At 41.8% G+C, this 21,320-nt stretch overlaps 1 protein-coding gene across 2 annotated transcripts in view; it reads left to right on the top strand.

Moving 5' to 3' along the window:
• LOC132830572 (protein CASP-like) overlaps positions 1 to 21,320 on the top strand; it is a 596,312-nt gene that overhangs the window by 274,823 nt on the left and 300,169 nt on the right. For both annotated transcript variants that reach the window (XM_060848388.1, XM_060848389.1), the window contains exon 4: positions 3,490 to 3,568. In XM_060848388.1, coding sequence (XP_060704371.1) covers positions 3,490 to 3,568 — 79 coding nt within the window. The remainder of the gene's footprint in view (positions 1 to 3,489; positions 3,569 to 21,320) is intronic.

The following is a 21,320-nucleotide window of genomic DNA, read 5'->3' as shown; positions in this document are numbered from 1 at the left end:
CTACCCAATCATCTACATCCATTCTTCTCTGCTACTTAGCTACCTCCACCTGGCAGGGAGGAGAAAACCTTTTGAATGCACAACCTAGTATTTACCTATTTCTTTTCTTCCATTCCCAGCTCTTGTTCTCTTCTCAATTTCTGTTTTCCTGGTCACTCAGTTGTCAACTAAAGTCTCTCATTACTGATATGCTGTTAGTCTATCTGTCTCGCACGGTTTCCTTTAACATTCATCAAAAAATAGACACCTGAAAACTGGTCCTAGTGATTTAACTGGCTTAACCAATCAGCTATAAAGGTCTATTAGTCCCTCAGTTGCTTTCTATTTAAAAAAGTACATTTTAGCTGTGCATTATGGAATCTTAATAGAAATTTCAACCACAAAATGCTGAAATACAGAGTATGCGTTTGACTGCATTATGGTGAAAAAACAATGTTGTTAATACTAGGGAATGAAAGTTTGTCAAGTCTTGCAAGTGCTTGCAATCTCAATGCCTGTTCTGACTAGAAAATGTTTATAGGAAGAAATCTCTACAGTTGTGTTACTTATAAGGGAAGAACGATCAGATTTTTATTCAAGATGTTTGTGGTTCAGTTATATGGAATACTATGACAGGGTTTGGACTTTCCTCCCCCTCAAATGTTTGAATTTTGAGATTAACACTTTATTGCAGTGTGATTGAATGTTTTCTGTCTTAAGGCAGAATGCTACAATTAATTTTTGAATTAAATGTTGTCTTTTATTGCTTAATGATAAAATGTTTACTAATCTAGAAAGAATATACTTGGAATTACTTTGAGACTGTTCCATTGTGTATGAGATGAGATATATTTCTTCTGAGACCAGGGAGTTATTCAGTCCTGTGATTACGTCAAACAGAGTCTTTTGTTCATTTATTCTGGCCCACGCAGAGCAGTTTAGAATATTTTGTTCACTCCATTAAAGAATTGAGTGGGAGCAGTTTCAATTAGTGTCAGTTTTCTGGTTGCTTTGAAACTTCTCAGTGCAAATACTTAAAGTTTTTACAGTCTCAGGTCTGAAAGATTCTTGATGAGGCTTTGCCCATTAAGCTGTATCAATAAAAAGTAATGATCACTTTTTAGGGAATCTTCAAATTCTGGTTCAGTGATTAAAGTTATAAAATACCTGAAGAAGGGCTCATGCCCGAAATGTCGATTCTCCTGCTTCTTGGATGCTGCCTGACCTGCTGCGCTTTTCCAGCAACACATTTTCAGCTTTGATCTCCAGCATCTGCAGTCCTCACTTTCTCCTTAGTGTAGTGCTATATTTGGCTACTAAGCCATCAGAGATGTGGCATCATTTTACAAGCTATACATTCTCCTGTGATAGTCACTTTCATGTCGCTTAGGCATGCAGCTGTTTTGTTTTCACAGTTTATTTTTCTCAGGGTTAACATACAAATGAAGTTGTTTGTTAGAAAAAAGGCTATATCTCATTAAAATGTAATTACTGATGCCACCATAAAGTACCATGAAATGTTCCTACATTCCCTGCACCACTGAACTGTCTGTTGGCTAAAAATATGGTAACACCAAATCATGGAAAATTTTTTGGTTGCGTTGCTAAGCAAATGGGCTCCTGAAAAAATATTTGAGAATCAGCAAAGAGGAGATTTTCATTTTCTTTCATGTAATGTGGACTTTATTGGCCTTAAAGTATTGTTAGGCACCCTTCTGGACGGTACTCTATGCTTTGATACAACTGAGTAGCTTGCAAGGCCTTTTCAGAGTGATTGCTGTGACTCTGATTTCACACTCAGGCTCGGCTGGGTAACGACTGCAGATTTTGTCTCCTGACTGGACTTTAGTGGAACGGATGTAACAGTTTGGTAGCTATATATTCATCAAATGTGGTTTTTGAGCTCATGTTTCCATACTATTAGTTCACTTTTCTGGATTACTGGTCCAGTAACATAGTCATTATACTATTGTTCCTGTTTGTTAGAAAGTTGTTTGGTGAATTCTTCATGATTCCTGGCAGAAAGCAAGAACTGTGTGTCTCGCATTTACATTATGCATCCCTTTAGTCAGGCTTATGAGTTACTCATTTCAAAAATGCCTTATAATTGGCAAAAGATTAAACTGACAGTGAAAGAACATTAATAGGTAAGGCATTTATTTGACTGGTATGAGTTTCACTGAATAACCTATTATGTTGTTGAATGTACTAAACGTCAATCTTATCTGTCTGAGCATTGAAGTCTTAGTGTGGGGCAGCGTGAATTGCAGATCTAGGAGATGATCAGCTTCAGATATTTCTGGTTGGACGATTTTTGGTCAGATTGGAAAACCAGTAAAGCCATATTGGAGGAAGAGCGAGAGAACGGCTAATGAATTTTTTTAAGAAATGTTTTTGTGTGGCTGGGTTACTTAGGGATTTCAACAGCTGTTCAGCTGATTTGCTGCTGAGTAATTGTTTTTGAAAAAGAACTAGCTGATGTTCTTGCTCTTTAATGTTACTGAAATCCATTATGACCAGCATCATTTTAAACTAGGTGATGGAATTTTATTTTTCGTTTTGATCATATCTGACCAACCTGGGAGAATTGAGGCACTAACATGGCAAAAAAAGACTCCCTGACTTAGATTGATAGATTTTCGGAATAGGAAGCTGAAGTAGAAAATGATGGAAACACTGAGCAAGCTGGCAGGGAGTAGAAAATAAATAGTGTATTTGATTCTGATTGAAGATTTTTCTTCAGAACTGGGGAGATAATAATGCTGAACAGTTTTTAAGCAAGTTCAGAACGACGACAAAGGGGAGGAGGTACATACTTAGAGGGGGAGGTCTGTAATAGTACAAAGGGGAAAAAAAAATTAAATATCCTTTGTGGCTCTGAAGATCAGAACTTGAATATCTTTTCTTTCCTTCTTGTTTCCGAGTGTTGTGCCATGGATGTCCATTGGATTTGTTCATGCTTATGTGCAAATTACCATTTGCCATTGTCGTCATAGGAATATTTGTAAATGTTCAATAACATTATCTGATTTGAATGCACACAGTTTTTCTTTCCTCTGAAACTTGGGAGCGCAAAGGTTTTGTAGTACAACAACTTGTACAGTGCCTTTAATATAGTGAAATGTCCGAAGGTGCTTCACTGAAGCGTTATAAAACATTGAGCAAAAGAGATATTGGATCAGATGCCCAAAAATCTAGTTAGGGGATATGTTTGAATAAACATCTTAAAGGTGGAAATTGAGATGAAGAGGTACACAAAATGAATTCCAGAGTTTGGGATTGAGCAACTGAATGCACTACCACTGATAATGGAATGGTTATGCCTGGGAATTCATCAGAATTAGGGGAATGCAGATAACTCAGAAGGTTGTAGATTTGGAGGAGATTACAAAGTTAAATTTACAAGGAGTTAAACCGTTAATTTAAAATTTATAAAATATAGTCAATGTCTGTAATTTGAAGGAAAGAGTGATGGTTTTTTTAAATGAATATTTTTATTGTTTGTTTCAGATCGACGCCCTAAGTAAAAGAAGCAAAGAAGCAGAGGCAGCCTTTTTAAATGTTTACAAAAGATTAATTGATGTTCCAGGTATGTTTCCAGAATTTAGCTTCTGACATGGGTCAGCCTATTTCCTGTCACTTCTTTAGTTTTGGGAATGTTTTGTTTTTGTCTTTTGCTCTCCCTGGAATTTGATTTCTAAATTAGCTCAGGCATAAATCTTGTTGATCTGAAATCATTTACAATGGACAGCTGATATAAGTAAAAAAAAAGATTCACTATGACCAACTGCGGTCTAAAAAGACATGGCAGTTTGAGGCACATAATGTTGAAGCTGAGCTGATATTGTAAAGGGAAAGGCATCTGCTTGATTGTTATTGTGTCCATTAAGTTCCACTATTGTTCCAGAAATATCTAATGGCATGGTGAAAGAGATGTTCCATGATTTCAGTTTAAATATTGATGTAAATTGTTTTCTGCAGTTTAGGTAAAGCGCTAGCAAGATTTTATAATTTTCAGAGCCCTTAAGAAAATTTGCAGATGGCATCTTTTAAAAAACCACGTGAATTTCCCACACTGTTCATGCAGAAACAGCAGGTTTTGATGTCTATGTATTTGTATGTGTTTTGTCTATTATTTTAGTTACAACATTGTCAGCACCATTTACACTCTACCTTATTCAAGTTTTTTTAAAGTTTCTGTATTGTATAATCTTCAATTTTTTTTTCCTCTAACTGTATTGGCAAGAACATGGGGCTTAATGTCTGTGATGTTATATTATTATGCACTGTGTTTATATGGAGTTCCGATCCAAATTTCTTCGTTCCTTGTTTTCCTCTGTGCTCTTCCTAGCCAGTCTCAGTAGGTCAGCAGGCGAACCACTCAGTAAATCATAGCTGCTGTGGTTAGGAGTTCTCATCATGATAACTCACATTGCAAGCTTGTAATATGTTTGAAATACGAGCACAACTGTATTAGTTCCAAGATTTTTAGAGTAAAATATTATTTTAGGCAGCCTGTATTAACTATGACCGACCTACAGTGCAGCTGTGTGTGACTCCATAAAAGCTTATTTCTCATTTTAAAGTTTAAAAGAAATGTGGAATAAAGAATATATTTCTCATGGTTCTGACCAGCTACTTATTTTATAAAACGCAGCCATGTTGGCTGGGTAATATACTCCCTTATTGCAGTATTAATTGCTGTATGAATAAATTCCAGCTGATTCCTTTTAATACAGCAGCTGAGTTAATTTAGTGATTGTCTAATTACATTAGCTCTTAAGATCCCACTTTTCCAAGTCAGGAACACATCTGAAGCTGTGACATCATTGGATGAGCTATGTACGGATGTACACGACAAGGATCTATTCGTCATCTTTGGGTGCTAGTGATGCAGTTATCCATATTACCATTTCTTCAGACATCAGTAGAGATCTTGCAGATGTTTATGTGCAATCTGCAACTGTATGGGCTTTTGAGAAGAATACAATCTGCTGGCAATTTCGACACTAAATATTATTGGTTATTCGTCTAACTTAATTTTTACCAATGTAAGCTATTTTTAGAGAACAAGAAGTAATGCTACAGACAAACTGTATAATGCCTGTAAATTTATAACAATATAGAATATGATATTGTAACTTTGCTTTATTGGATAACTTGCCTTTATTCAAATGTGTCTGGGAAGTAGACATTATGCAGAGTAAGAATCAAATGTATATTCCATTCCAAATAGTCGATGCTCAGCGAATAGGCTCCAAGAAACATGTAAGATGTTTGCCTTTTTAAGGATAGTAAATTTTGTTATCTTAATGCGACTTTCTCCATGCTGTTGGTACCATTTCTCTTCCTTTCCCTTTGTTTGTTCATATGCTCATTTTTTTTCCCTTTACAATGTTCAATACGTCACCATTTCTGTTCACCTCTCTCTCTTTGTAGTTTCTTTATTTCCCAGAACTTGTTTGGCGTGCTTACCTTCAATGCTCAGACCTCTTGAGTATCAGAGTTGGGCCATCATGTTGAGGTTCTGCAAGATATCGTGAGGCCTCTTGTGGTGTACTGTGTTCAGTTCTGGTCACCCTGTTAAAGAAAGGACATTGTTGAACTGGAGAGGGTTGAACGAAGATTTTCCAGGACGTTGGCAGGAATGGAGGGTTTGAGTTATAAGGAGAGGCTGGGACGTTTTTTCATTGGAGTGTAGGAGGTTGAGGCGTGACCTTATAGAGGTTTATAAAATCATGAGGGGCATAGATTAGGTGAATAACAAAGGTCTTTTCCCTAAGGTGGTGGAGTTCAAAGCTAAGGGACATATTTGTAAGATGGAAGGAGAAAGATTCAAAAAGGACATGGGGAGCAACTTATTTTTCCACACAGTGGTTAGTGAATGGAATGAACTGACAGAGGAAGTGATGGATGTAGGTACAAGTTACAATGTTCAAAAGACATTTTGATAAGTACATGAATCGGAGAGATTTGGAGAGATATGGGTCAAATACAGGTAGGTGGAAATAGTTTAGTTTTGGAACACAGAGTGAACTAGTTGGACGGAGGGATCTGTTTCGATGCTGTATGACTCTGTGACTCTTTCAGTTCGATTAGATTAGATTCCCTCAGCGTGGAAACAGACCCTTTGGCCCAACCAGTCCACACTAACCCTCCGAAGAATAATGCGCCCAGACCCATTTTCCCTCTGACTAATGCACCGAACACTACAGGCAATTTTGCACGGTCAATTCACCTGACCTGGGCATCTTTGGATTGTGGGAGGAAACCGGAGCACCCAGAGGAAACCCACGCAGACACAGGGAGAATATGCAAATCCACACAGACAGTTGCCCGAGGCTGGAATTGAACCTAGTTCTGCTGTCGATTCCTTTTGATTGCACCACCTTTGCCTTCTACCTTAGTCCACTGCAAAAGAAAAGAGAACCAATGTTCTACTTTTGTATTTTTTATTCATTATGCTCTTTTCTATTTCTTTCCTCTTTCTGATTACTATGGATCTTTTTGTTTTGTGTCCCCCATTTCCTCTCTTGTTTCTCTTCAGTATATTCCCACATGATCCCATTTTTCCACTTTTCCTCATTCTCTTATAATTTTTCCTCTGTTTATTTAGTTATATTTCACTTTATTTGCTTTCTGTTAGACTTTCTTCTCAGTGTGCCAATAGTTGCAAAGCAGTGAAAGTAGTAATCAGATATTTTCAGTAGTTAATGTTTAGATTTACTTGTAGCTGGCACATATGATTTGACAATCACTTTAGTTGCGCTCTTTCAACGTATTACATAAGATATTTGCTCTGCTGTATTTTATATAGATCAGGTAAAGAAAAAGTCCTAAAGAACAGTGTGCAATTCAGACACTGTTAACAGCACCCAACATTCCACCCAAGTGCTTCATCAAGATTGAAAGAGCTTCAATACTTCTATTCTCAGATTTGGCACTTAGATTGGTGCATCAAGTCTCAGTCACTCCATCCTGAATGTGCCAGAGCATGCTGGAATATTGCCCCCTTCTCTCAGCATCACTGCAGCCTGCACTGTGCTCTCTGGTGCTCTGCACCATGCTAATACTCTGTGGTTCTCTGCAACCTTCAGCATGCCCAACGTGGTCTGGGTTTTTGCACCCTGCACCATGCCCAAAGCTCTGTGGTATTCTGATTTCTGCACCATGCCTCATGATGTTTGGTTCACTGCACCATGCCCAGTGCTCTCTTGATTTTTGCAGCCTTCACCATGTCAGATACGATCTGCACCCTGTACCATGTCTGCTTTTCTGCAACTTGTACAATGCCCAGTGTTCTCTGGTTCACTGCATCATGCCCAGTATTAGAAACGTAGTATAGGTCCTTCAGACCTCAATGTTGTGTCAACCTGTTATCCGAAGATCAATCTAACTACGTATCCTTCATTGTACTATCATCCATGGCCTATCCAAGAGTCGCTTAGATGTCGCTAATGTATCTGATTCTACTACCACCACTGGCATTTCATGCATGCACCACTCTCTGTGTAAAGAACCTCCCTCTGACATCTCCCCTAAACTTTCCTCCAGTTGCCTTAAGATTATGCCCCCTTGTGATAGCCCCCTCTGAAAAAAGCCTCTGACTCTCCACTCTATCTACGCGTCTCATCACCCTGTACACCTCTATCGAGTCATCTCTCATCCTTCTTCATTCCGAAGAGAAAAACCCTAGCTCACTCAACCTTTCTTCATAATTCCTGCTCTCCAGTCTAGGTAGCATCCTGATAAATCTCCTCTGCACCCTCTCTTCCTTTAATGAGGCAACCAGAACTGAACACAATATTCCAAGTGTGGTTGAGCCAAGGCTTTACAGAGCTGCAGGACAACCTTAGGGCTTTTGAACTCATTCCCCTGCTAATAAAAGCCAACACACCTTCTTAACAACCCCTTATCAAATTGGGTGGCAACTTTGAGGTATCTATGGATGTGGACTCCACGATCCCTCTTTTCCTCCACATTGCCAAGAATCCAGCCTTTAACCCTGTAAACTGCATTCAAATTTGACCTTCCATAATGAATTACTTCACACTTTTCCAGGTTGAACTCCAGCTGCCACTTCTCAGCCAAGCTCTGCATCCTGTCAATGTCCCGTTGCAACCTACAACAGCCCTCCATATTATCCACAACTCCACTAACCTTATGAGCTCTCGGCCAACTTACCAACCCACCTTTTCTCATCCAAGTCATTTATGAAAATCACAAAGAGCAGAAGTCCCAGAACCGATCCCTGCAGAGCACCACTGGTCACCAAGCTCCTGGCTGAATACTTTCCATCTACTGCCATCCTCTCTCTTCTATGGGCCAGCCAATTGTGTATCCAGACAGCCAGATTTCCCTGTATCCCATGCCTCCTTACTTTCTCAATGAGCCTATCATGAAGAACCTTCTCAAACATCTTGGTAAAATCCATATGCACCACATTCACTGCTCTAACTTAATCAATGTGTTTTGTCACATCCTCAAAGAATTCAGTGAGGTTTGTGAAGCATGACCTGCCCCCCTGAAAGTCTTGCTGACTATCTCTAATCAAGCTGTGGTTTTCCAAGTAATCATAAATCCGATCTCTCAGAATCCTCTCCAATAATTTTCCCACTACTGAAGTCAGACTGACTGGTCAGTAGTTCCCAGAGTTATCCCTACTCCCTTTCTTGAACAAGGGAATAACATTTGCCAGCCTCCCATCATCTACAGTGGACAACGGGGACGCAAAGATCATTGCCAAAGGTGCAGCACCATTTTCCCTCGCTTCCTACAGTAACCATGGGTATATCCTGTCTGCCTGCAGGAGACTTACCTATCCTCGTGTTTTTCAAAATTTCCAGCACATCCTCCTCCTCAACATCAACAAATTTGAGCATATCAGCCTGTTTCGCACTGACCTCACAAAGGTCAATGTCCCAGTAAAGTCCTGCTCACTATTGAATTTATGAAGCAACATATTTATTGAGGACCTCCCCTACCTCCTCTGACTCCAGGCGCAAGTTCTGTCCACTATCCCTTATCAGTCCTACCCTCACTCTGAGCATCCTTTTGTTCCTCACATAACTGAAGAACGGCTTGGGGCTTTCCTTAATCCGAGCCACCAAGGTTTTTTCATGCTCCTTTTAGCTCTCCCTAAGTCCATTCTTCAGTTCCTTCCTGGCTACCTTGTAACCTTCTAGGGCCTTGTCTGGTTCACCGCACCCTGCCCAATACGCTCTCTGCTTCACCACACTCTGCCCAATACGCTCTCTGCTTCACCGCACCCTGCCCGGCATGCTATCTGCTTCACCACACTCTGCCCAATACGCTCTCTGCTTCACCACATCCTGCCCGGCGCGCTGTCTGGTTCACCACACCCTGCCCAATATGCTCTCTGCTTCACCGCACTCTGCCCAATACGCTCTCTGTTTCACCGCACCCTGCCTGGCGTTCTATCTGATTCACCATACCCTGCCCAGCGCGCTGTCTGATTCACCGCACCCTGCCCGGTGTGCTATCTGCTTCACCACACCCTGCCCGGCGTGCTGTCTGCTTCACCACACCCTGCCCAGCGTGCTGTCTGATTCAGTGCACCCTGCCCAGCGCGCTCTGTGGTTCAGCGCACCCTGCCCAGCACGCCCTGTGGTTCAGCGCACCCTGCCCAATACGCTCCCTGCTCCACCACACCCTGCCTGGCGCGCTGTCTGGTTCACCACACCCTGCCCAATACGCTCTCTGTTTCACCATACCCTGCCCGGAACGCTGTCTGGTTCACCGCACCCTGCCCAATACGCTCTCTGCTTCACCGCTCTCTGCTTCACCACACTCTCCCCAATACGCTCTGTGCTTCACCGCACCCTGCCCGGCATGCTACCTGATTCACCGCACCCTGCCCAGCACGCTCTGTGGTTCACCGCACCCTGCCCGGCATGCTGTCTTGTTCATCGCACCCTGCCCAGCACGCTCTGTGGTTCAGCGCACCCTGCCTGGCGCGCTGTCTTCTTCACCGCACCCTGCCCAGCACGCTCTGTGGTTCACCGCACCCTGCCCGGCATGCTGTCTTGTTCACCGCACCCTGCCCAGCACGCTCTGTGGTTCAGCGCACCCTGCCCGGCATGCTGTCTTGTTCACCGCACCCTGCCCAGCACGCTCTGTGGTTCAGAGCACCCTGCCCGGCATGCTGTCTTGTTCACCGCACCCTGCCCAGCACGCTCTGTGGTTCAGAGCACCCTGCCCGGCATGCTGTCTTGTTCACCGCACCCTGCCCAGCACGCTCTGTGGTTCAGCGCACCCTGCCCGGCGCGCTGTCTTCTTCACCGCACCCTGCCCAGCACGCTCTGTGGTTCACCGCACCCTGCCCGGCATGCTGTCTTGTTCACCGCACCCTGCCCAGCACGCTCTGTGGTTCAGCGCACCCTGCCCGGCATGCTGTCTTGTTCACCGCACCCTGCCCAGCACGCTCTGTGGTTCAGAGCACCCTGCCCGGCGCGCTGTCTTCTTCACCGCACCCTGCCCAGCACGCTCTGTGGTTCAGAGCACCCTGCCCGGCGCGCTGTTTGATTCACCGCACCCTGCCATCATTTTTATTTCTTTCATTCTTCTAGAGAGATCTGAATTGTTTTCCCTCCCTTTCTCCTTCATGCTATTGTGCTTTGGCCATAGCCACATTATTTTTTGTTCAAAGGCACCTAATTTTTCAGTTGCAATTTTCTCTGCCAGTTTTTGATTTTGGTTTATTTGGGCTTGGTCCACTCTCATCCCTTTGAGTTTGGTTTCCCCTCAGTTAATTGCTCTTATTTTGGAGTATTCCTTCTCCTTTTACATAGCCAACTTAAACATTAGGATACAATTATCATGGTCCTCTAAATATTCCCCTACTAACATTTGATCAACTTGGCACATCTCAGAATGAAGTTGTGTTGTATCATCTGTCTCAAATGTCTTTTATTCTGTAAATAAAATTCCCTTGTACACACACTTAGATCCCTTGCTTGTCTCTTTCCTTTATATGGGAGAAAGTGAGGACTGGAGATGCTGGGGATTCCTGATGAAGGGCTTAAGCCTGAAACCTCGATTCTCTTGCTCCTTGGATGCTGCCAGACTGGCTGTGCTTTTCTAGCACCACACTCTTGACTCATTCCTTTATATGACTACTATCCCAGTCTATATGATTAATATACTCCATTAGAGTTATGATATAATTCTGTACTTTGCTGTAAATTCCATATAAATCTGTATCTCAATATGTTGATGGCCTGTATACTGCATCATTTTAGTTCCAACTGGACCCTGTCCTCCTCTGGGACATCCTGTCTTCTGCATTCTAATATTTTCCTAAAGGACGCCTGGTGGACTGCAGTGGTTTAAGAAAGCAGTCACCGCTTCTTAAAAGCGATTAAGGATGGGCACCAAATGCTGGTCTTGGCAGTGACGCTCATCTTTATGTAAGAATTAAGAAGAAATAAATTGCTTCCCTTCTGTTTTTCTACAGGACACCTAGTATCTAGGAACATTCAATATACTTCTTTGAGACAGGCCTCCATTGTTAGTGCAGCATCATTTTTCTGTGCGGCTATTTGCATTATGACTTAGCAGTGTTAATCACTGCACACTTCCATAAATGCATAGTAATCCCAACTTAGACTCTTTCCCTCCTATGTTGAATCTGTCTAAAACCTTATAAAGCCTGCAATTCATGCTTTCTGCCCCTACCAATATTATGTATACTTTGATATGACTATATAGTATTGACTCCTGGTTTCCACAACCCTACCAAGTCAGTTGAATCTTCTCAATAGCACTGACAAACCGTTCCCAAGAAAGCTGATCTGGGCTTCATTTAGGTGCAACCCTTCCTGCCTGTGCAGACAGCTGCATTGTGATACGGCATTTTCCCTGCACCTAGGAGACGCCAAATATATTGACAAAGCCTACTGCCCAGGCTGTAGCACTGACCTCTTTATGGGGAAATGTTATGAAACTGAGAGATTGGCACAAATTGCATTGCTAACAGCATTGATGCATTTGTTGGTTGAAGTTTGACTGATCCCATATAAGTCCCTAATGGATCCTTGGAAGCAGCCAATTAATTTAACATTTAGCCCTCTTGTCACTTTAATGACCAAGGGTTAGAATGGCTACCATCCCTAGAGGTTTTGGCATTAGCAGCTGGCAAAGTTCTGTGATGGTGCCCAAGGCATTCGTGGTCTGTGATGGCAACACACTTGGCTTACCTAAAGGAACTTGCAAGTAGGACAATGGTCTTGGTGCCTCCCATTTCTTCTGTGCATCCTGAAGGGACCTTTAGCTACAACTTCGTTCCTTCTCAATTTCTCTTTGCCTTCGTCACATTGTGGCTACAGTAAAGATGCTTGCTGTGGCTGGATCCATTAGTCATAGTTCCAATAACCTGTATGGGAATATTAGAAACAGAATAAATTCTTGTGAATTCTGACTGCTCAAATTACCGTCACATCCAAGTGGCAGTTTAGCATAGTCCTCCATACAGGGACATGAAGGACTTTGAAAAGGATAGCTATGGAATTCCTCTCCATGAACCTTTGACATAGTAGACCTTATTCTGATGTGTACAGCACAAGCCATGCAGTATAAACGAAGTATGAGATTGTAAGTGTGGCAAGACTGCTGAACCCCATTACCCAGAAAGGCAAAATGCATATAAGCACATGTTGACAAATGCTTACAGCTCAATGTGAAAGGAAATCAACTCTAATCCCTTGTATAACCTGTGAGACCTTGGATGATCTTTGTGAATTATGTCCTGCAGGTGAAACTTTTAATATGGTTTCACAAAGATTACCGTGGTCAATTTGAAATTACTAAAGATGTGGTAAAGATTACTTGCGGCCAGGACTTATGGCCAGGGCATTGTTGAACACTGCGAGCATTACTTGCGCAGTGTACTATGATTACTTCAACTTGTGTAAATAAAAGAAGGAATTGCAGATGCTGGAAATCTGAAACAAACAAAAACAGAAATTGTTGGTGAAACTCAGAGGTCTGGCAGCATCTGTAGAGAGAAAATGGAATTAGTGTTTTGATTTCATGACATTTCTCAGAAAATGGGCCACTGGACTTGAAAACAGTGACACTGCTTTCTCTCCACAGATACTGCCAGATCATCTAAGTTTCTCCAGCAATTTCTGCTTTTGTTTGTCTTCAACTTGAATCAACTTGTATCATTTAAGTAGCTGGTTAATGAAATTTCACTTTGAAGAGCGTCACATTGCTCATGAATGGAGCCTGCATATTCAGACAGAAAGAAAACACTTACTCCAAAACCTCAGGCTGGGATTCCAGCTATTTTCCATTTCCATCGCACGTTTGTGATTCACACAAGGATAGAAAGGTACACAGATCACTCTTTGCTGAGTAAGTCGCAGGCTCAACCTAGGGCACCTCTGAGTAGGTGCTATCCATGGAGCATGCCCTGAGATGCTGGGGACTACTGTCCAAGATAGAGGACTAGAGGAACATGTAGTGACCTGCTCTGACTTCCATCCCAGGAATGGCTGCTATCTAGTTTCTCTGTGCCCCATGAAAGAATAGGTGAATGCTTGTCAGTGCACTGAGAAGAGGTAGCAATGAGATGTAAATACATGGAAACAAGGCTTCTCGCCACTCACTAGTGAGATTGTTGTCTCATCATTCAAATCTAGAGCGGAAAATCAACCTTTTGGTTTCAACATGAGAATCTCATTTTTACAATCTAGCATTGCCCATTTTGTTTAGAGGCGGTGAAAATTCAGTCCATTGACATCAAGGACTGATATCAGTATAAGCTATGGATTAAACTTGGAATGCAACTCTGAATGCAAGCAGCATCATAGAAATGTTATAATTGAAAAATTGAGCCTTTATATTTAAAAATAATAATTCACGTGTTCTTGGGAAATACTGAAATTTGTTCATTGTGAAAAATGTTCAGAACTCACATGTTTCATTGCTGATGCGAAAATGTAGTTAACTTGCATTTCCACGAAAATTATTCTGTTTCTTCTATTAAATTATCCCCAGATACTGTGACTATAAAGATGAGATGGGTAGCAGACACTTTTAGTAAAATTTAGTTTCAGGAATTACTGAAAATGTGTCAAATATAAAGAATACAATGTTTGTAAAATTATATAATTCAGCTGAAATAGCATGCAACCTTGATGTTTGCAAATATCAGCTGTCTTCATGTTTTCCCCAGGTTCTACTTTCCTAATATTCACCAAAGTTTAAATCTGACAGTTTGAGTGCAACTGTGACGCATCCAAATGTCGTTTGTATGCAAACACTTCTCCTGAACACGTTAGTGAGGCATATCTGCAGAATTGCTTACACATTGTGACTTTTTTTAGTATCATGTATTTCATAGAATCATAGAACCCCGACAGTATGGTAACAATGTGGAAACAAGTCCACACTGACCTTCCGAAGAGTAACTCACGCAGACCCATTTCCCTACATTTAATCCCTGATTAATGTAGCCAATCTATGTATCGCTGAACACTGTGGACAATTTAGTGTGGTTAATTCACCTAACCTGCCCATCTTTGGATTGTGGGAGAAAACCGAGCACCCAGAAGAAACCCATGCAGACATGGGGAGAATGTGCAAACTCCTTACAGACTGTCGGCCGAGCCTGGGTCCCTGGCGGCGCTGTGAGGCGGCAGTACTAACCACTGAGTCACCCTTTCGGCATAAGTGACAGCGGTGGGTATTTGTCTGCATCAGTAGTCAGGAAAGTTATGCCTCTTGATTTATACTTGCCTTTTATCTAACATGCAGCCACATGTAAATTGTAACTGCATGATTATCATTAAAATTATAACATAGATTGAAACATGAGAAATACACAACCCTTTAATGCCAAGCTACCTCAGCCTTTGTTTCTGATCCAGATATAATCTTTTAATATTCATTGCAATTTCTGTAATTGCAACACAATTAATGTGGCCTTCCGTTCTGAAGAAATCAGACAAGACTCCAGTCATTTACTCTGTTTCTCTTCATTGATGTTGACATAACTGCTGAATTTTTTTTAATAAAAGTGGCAAAATGTTTTTTTGATAGTTTCCCAATGGTGCAGGTAGCTCAAAAGGAACCACCCTGATTTATTAGCCTTTACGCTTTGGGTGGGGATCTTTCAGTAGTATAGGCCAATGCATTCACTGCCTTGAATGACAAATGCTGATGTTCCTTTACTCAAGTTTATATGTCAGTTTTGTCTCAGTTGGTGGCACTGTTTCCTCTGAGTCACAGAGTTCAAGTCCCACATCAGGAGCTGAGCACAAAATTCAAGGCTGACATTCCAGTGTCATTCTGAGGGAATACCACACTATTAGAATTGCTGTCCTTTGGGTGTTGGGTTATGACGAGGTACCTCTGCCTTCCCAAGTGGCCATAAAAGATCCCATGGCACTATTTTGAAGAAGAGTGAGAAATTATCCCAGGTGTTCTGATCAACATGTTTTCCTCAAAATCATTACAAAAGAAGATGATCTGATTATTATCATATTCCTGTTTGTGAGAGCTTACTGTTGCATGGCTTCCTCCATCATAACACTGACTGCACTTAAAAAGCCAAACAATGGCTGTAATGTGGTTTGAGAAGACTGGTAGTCATAAAAGGCACTGTAAAATGGATGTCTTTCCTTTCTGGGCTGTGCGTAACAAAGTAAACACATTCCCTTCAAAAACGAATGTTGTATAATTGTTGATCTGGAAATAAACTAACGTGCATTATTTTAACCTCATTTGTCTTCCATTTAGTATCTTAAAAAAAAATCAATCCTCATCTGTCACATTTACAGATCATTATCAATTCCCAATTTTACTCCTTAAAACAATAATCTCAATTTTTTACACATACCTCTTATTAAAAGTGACAGCCTAGTTAGCCTGTCTGTTATACACACAAAGTTATCCTGTACAGTAATTCTTCTCTGTAAAAATAGCTTTTGGATTTTCACAAGTAATTTTAAAGGCATCTTGACCCCTAGTTCCCATAGTGTCTTCCTCTCAGATTGAATACAGATTGTCGTGACTTTTGGGTTCAGATACTGTGGCAAGTTTGCAGATGATTTTCTCACTGGTCATTCCTCTCCTATTGGATCAGCTCACGGAACCCCTGCAGACGGAAACAGGCCATTTGGCATTTTGAGTCCACACCGACCCTCTGAAGAGCACCCCACTCAGACTAATCCCACGACCCTATCCCTGTAATGTTCACATGCCTAATTCACCTACCTGCACATCCCTAGACACAATGGGCAAAGTGGCACAACCACCCACCAGACCTGCATATCTTTAGACTGTCGGAGGAAGCCAGATCACCTGGAGGAAACCCATGCAGACATGGTAGGGTTAGGGGGTGGAGGGGGAGGTGAACATGCAAACTACACACAGTCGCCCGAGGCTGGAATTGAACTCTGGTTCCTGGTGTTGTGAGGCATCAGTGCTAACCACTGAGCTACCGGAACGCTGTTAGTCGTGCCAACACATTTGCCTCGATCAGGATCAAGCTTGATCCACTTGGACGCTATCAATTCGTTAGAAAATATTTGGGGAAAGATATTTTTAAATTTGCATTTGTTATTTAAAAAAAGGCAAGGCAATAGGCTGCATGAATTTGTAGAATGTGTGGTACAATTAATTGTTGTTATTAATGCCTTTTCTTAAAAAAAGGAAGGTTTGCATTTATTTAGAAAAGCAAAATATTGCAGTTGCTGGAAATCTGAAATAAAACAGAAAATTCATGAAATACTCAACAAATCAGGTTAGATCTGTGAAGAGAAACAGGCTGAACGTTTCAGGTGGATGATGGCCAATCATCATCAAACCCATTGAGCATTTCAAGTGCTTTTTTATTTTGTTGTATTTATATTGGGTTTTTCTTCTGAACACTGAACACCTTTAACCAATGAAGTACTTTTGAGTTGTCATTGTTGTCATGATGGCCAAATCGGGATATTTGGGAACAATGACAGGATTGTTATTTATCTCACACATCAAATTAGTTTTTATATTGTATAGATGTACTTTTATGTCAGACATGTCCTCAGCAATTGTTTGTTCGTTCTTCCTTTACAACAGTAAACAAGCATACAATGTCAGTACCAGGTTAAGGTTGTAGGCTCATGGCCACTTCTCTGCAAGTGAACCAACCGATTTAGAAACTAAGTTTCCAGGCTGCTTGCAGGAGAGTCTGACAGAGGACTAGCAGGGCTAATTAAAAATCAATAATGAAAAAAAAAGCAACTTAGAAGTTAAGATTTTGATTTTGTACCACATCCAGAAGTATTTGATGCAGGATATAGTCCTTTAAGCTGCTCCTGATCCATAATTCAACTGTGAAAGGATGACTGAAATAAGATAGTAAATATATGACGATGGAAGATCTGGGACAGATACAGTTCTCTGCAGCCATGAGCTATGATCTTCCAATTCCTGACTTTTCTGTGCAGACTACAGAAGTCTTTGTGTGTCAGTAACTTCTAAAATCAGAAGTCAGTGCTGGAACTGGCTTTGGCACACTGATTGGAGTACGCAAACTCTCAGAACATGACACACAGCTTAGAGGGAATATTAATCATGAGTCCCGAATGCTGTGTTGCCTGCTCGGTGTCAGACTTAAGAACATCTCAGCACTGGAGAAGAGGTGGGAAAAGAAGGGTTGTTATCATCCAAGCTAGTACTAATGACATTGATAGGTCAAGGGAGGAAGTTCTCATAGAGTCAGGGAGACAGGACCTTTGGCCCAAACTTGTCCATGCTGACCAAAATGTCTGTCACTGCTAACCTTATTTCCCTACATATGGCCCAGATCCTTGTAAACCTTTTCTATCCATGTATTTGTCCAAATGCCTTTTAAATGTTGTTAATGTACCTGTCTTAACCACTTCCACTGGCAGCTCATTCCATATGTTACCTCCCATCTGTGTAAAAGATTTGCCCCTCAGCTTCCCTTTTATTCTTTCCCCTCTAACTTGAAACTGATACCCTTTAGTCCTGGGAAAAAGACTGAGTGCATTCACCCTATCATTGCCTCTCATGAGCTTCTGTAGGTCCCTCCTCATTCTCCTCCACTCTTAACTTGCCCAACCTTTCCCTACAATTCAGACCGTTGACAACATTCTTGAAAATTTCTTCTGCACTCTTTCCAGTTTAATAATATCCTTCCTAAAGCAAGGTGACAAAAACTGAAGAGAATAATCCAAGTACTACCTCACCAATATCCTGTACAACTGCAACATAACTTCCCAACTTCTATACTCAATGCCCTGACTGATAAAGCCCAGTGAGCCAAAAGGCGCCTTCATTTCCGAGTCTGAAATCTTCATTTCCCATTCTTGGTTTCATGCACCTGAACTCCACAGTCCCTCTGTTCCACTACACTCTGTAAGGCCCTACCATTCACCATGAAACTCCCACCTTGATTAGACTTTCCAAAATGCATTCCTCATGCTTATCCAAATTAAACTCCATTTGCCATTCTCAGTACACTTCCCCAGCTCCTCAATGTCCTGCTGCAATTTCTGATAACCTTCCTCACTTTCCACGGTACCGCCTATTTTTGGGTCATCTGCAGACATACAAATCATGCTTTGTGCATTCTTGTCCAAATCATTGATATAAATAACAAACAGCAATGGGCCCAGTGCCAACCCCTGAGACACTCCACTAGTCACAGGGCAAAAAGGGGACATGAGATAGCGTTGGCAACTAGAATTAGGGAGAATCCAAAGGGTTTTTACCAATATATTAAGGACAAAAGGGTTACTAGGGAGAGAATAGGGCCTCTCGAAGATCAGCAAGGCGGCCTTTGTGTGGAGCCAGAGAAAATGGGGGAGATACTAAATGAATATTTTGCATCAGTATTTACTGTGGAAAAGGATATGGAAGATATAGACTGCAGGGAAATAGATGGTGACATCTTGCAAAATGTCCATATTACAGAGGAGGAAGTGCTGGATGTCTTGTAACAGGTAAAGGTGGATAAATCTCCAGGACCTGATCAGGTGTACCCTAAAACTCTGTGGGAAGCTAGAGAAGTGATTGCTGGGCCTCTTGCTGAGATATTTGTATCATCGATAGTCACAGGTAAGGTGCTGAAAGACTGGAGGTTGGCAAACGTGGTGCCACTGTTTAAGAAGGGCGGTGAAGACAAGCCAGGGAACTATAGACCGGTGAGCCTGACCACAGTGGTGGGCAAGTTGTTGGAGGGAATCCTGAGGGACAGGATGTACATGTATTTGATTAGATTAGATTAGATTACTTACAGTGTGGAAACAGGCCCAACAAGTCCACACCGACCCGGCAAAGCGCAACCCAGCCAGACCCATTCTCCTACATTTACCCCTTCACCTAACACTACATGGCCAATTCACCTGACCTGCACATCTTTGATTTGTGGGAGGAAACCGGAGCACCCGGAGGAAACCCGCGCAGACACGGGGAGATGGAAAGGCAAGGACTGATTAGGGATAGTCAACATGGCTTTGTGTGTGGGAAATCATGTCTCACAAACTTGGTTGAGTTTTTTGAAGAAGTAACAAAGAGGATTGATGAGGGCAGAGCAGTAGATGTGATCTATATAGACTTCAGTAAGGCGTTCGACAAGGTCCCCCATGGGAGACTGATTAGCAAGGTTAGATCTCATGGAATAAAGAGAGAACTAGCCATTTGGATGCAGGACAGGCTCAAAGGTAGAAGACAGGATGGTGGTGGAGGGTTGTTTTTCAGACTGGGGGGCTGTGACTAGCGGAGTGCCACAAGGATCAGTGCTGGGTCCTCCACTTTTTGTCAATTACATAAATGATTTAGATGTGACCATAAGAGGTACAGTTAGTAAGTTTTCAGATGACACCAAAATTGGAGGTGTACTGGACAGAGAAGAAGGTTACCTCAGATTACAACAGGATCTGGATCAGATGTGCCAATGGGCTGAGAAGTGGCAGATGGAATTTAATTCTGATAAATGCGAGGTGCTGCATTTTGGGAAAGCAAATCTTAGCAGGACTTATACACTTAATGGTAATGGGAGTGTTGCTGAACAAAGAGACCTTGGAGTACAGGTTCATAGTTCCTTGAAAGTGGAGTCGCAGGTAGCTAGGATAGTGAAGGTGGCGTTTGGTATGCTTTCCTTTATTGGTCAGAGTATTGAGTACAGGAGTTGGGAGGTCATGCTGTGGCTGTACAGGACATTGGTTTGGCCACTGTTGGAATATTACGTGCAATTCTGGTCTCCTTCCTATCGGAAAGATGTTGTGAAACTTGAAAGGGTTCAGAAAAGATTTACATGGATGTTGCCAGGGTTGGAGGATTTGAACTACAGGGAGATGCTGAACAGGCTGGGGCTGTTTTCCCTGGAGCGTCAGAGGCTGAGGGGGGGTGACCTTATAGAGGTTTACAAAAAGATGAGGGGCATGGATAGGATAAATAGACAAAGTCTTTTCCCTGGGACCGGTGAGTCCAGAATAAGAGAGATAGTTTCGGGTGAGAGGGGAAAGAGACCCAAGGGGCAACCTTTTAATGCAGAGAGTGGTACGTGTATGGAATGAGCTGCCAGAGGATGTGGTGGAGGCTGGTAGAATTACAACATTTAAGAGACATTTGGATGGGTATATGAATAGGAAGGGTTTAGAGGGATATGGGCCTCTAGTGCTGGCAGAGACTAGATTGGGTTGGGATATGTGGTGGGCGTGGACAGGTTGGACCGAAGGATCTGTTTCCATGCTGTACATCTCTATGACTCCTGTCCGACAATCATCCTTCCACTATTACCCTCTGCTTCCTGCCTTGCAGTAAATGGTAGAAAGTGTTAAATGGGGAGGGGTTTGCAAGAGGGAAAATATAGGCTACAAAGCAAAACAATATGGTTGCTTTGTAGGATATTCATATGAATGACAATACTCAGAGTGGGACAAGAAGGGGGCATAGTGTACCAACCATAGAAGAACAGCAACAAATCAGGTCAAGCAGGGTAAAATAACAAAAAGGCAAAATATTGGCCCTTTACTTGAATGCACATGGTATGCAAAGTCAATAAATTGATGGCTCAAATAAAGATTAGTAAGTATGCGACTTTTCTAAAGGAAGGCAGGAAGGAAACAGTGATGCATAACTTTGTTAATGAGGGATAGAATAAGTACAATAGCAAGAAATGACCTTGAGTTTTCAGATATAGAATCGATGTGAATGGAGATGAGAAGTAATACAGGAGAAGACACTGTTAATAGTAGTCTATAATAGTAGCTATATAGTAGGACAGAGAATAAATCAGGAGATAATGAGGGCATTTACAGAAGGTGATATGTTAATCTTGCATAACTTTAATCTTCGTGTAG

This window comes from Hemiscyllium ocellatum, chromosome 31, assembly GCF_020745735.1.
Source record: "Hemiscyllium ocellatum isolate sHemOce1 chromosome 31, sHemOce1.pat.X.cur, whole genome shotgun sequence".
Classification (NCBI taxonomy): domain Eukaryota; kingdom Metazoa; phylum Chordata; class Chondrichthyes; order Orectolobiformes; family Hemiscylliidae; genus Hemiscyllium; species Hemiscyllium ocellatum.
This window is presented reverse-complemented; position numbering and strand designations above follow the sequence as displayed.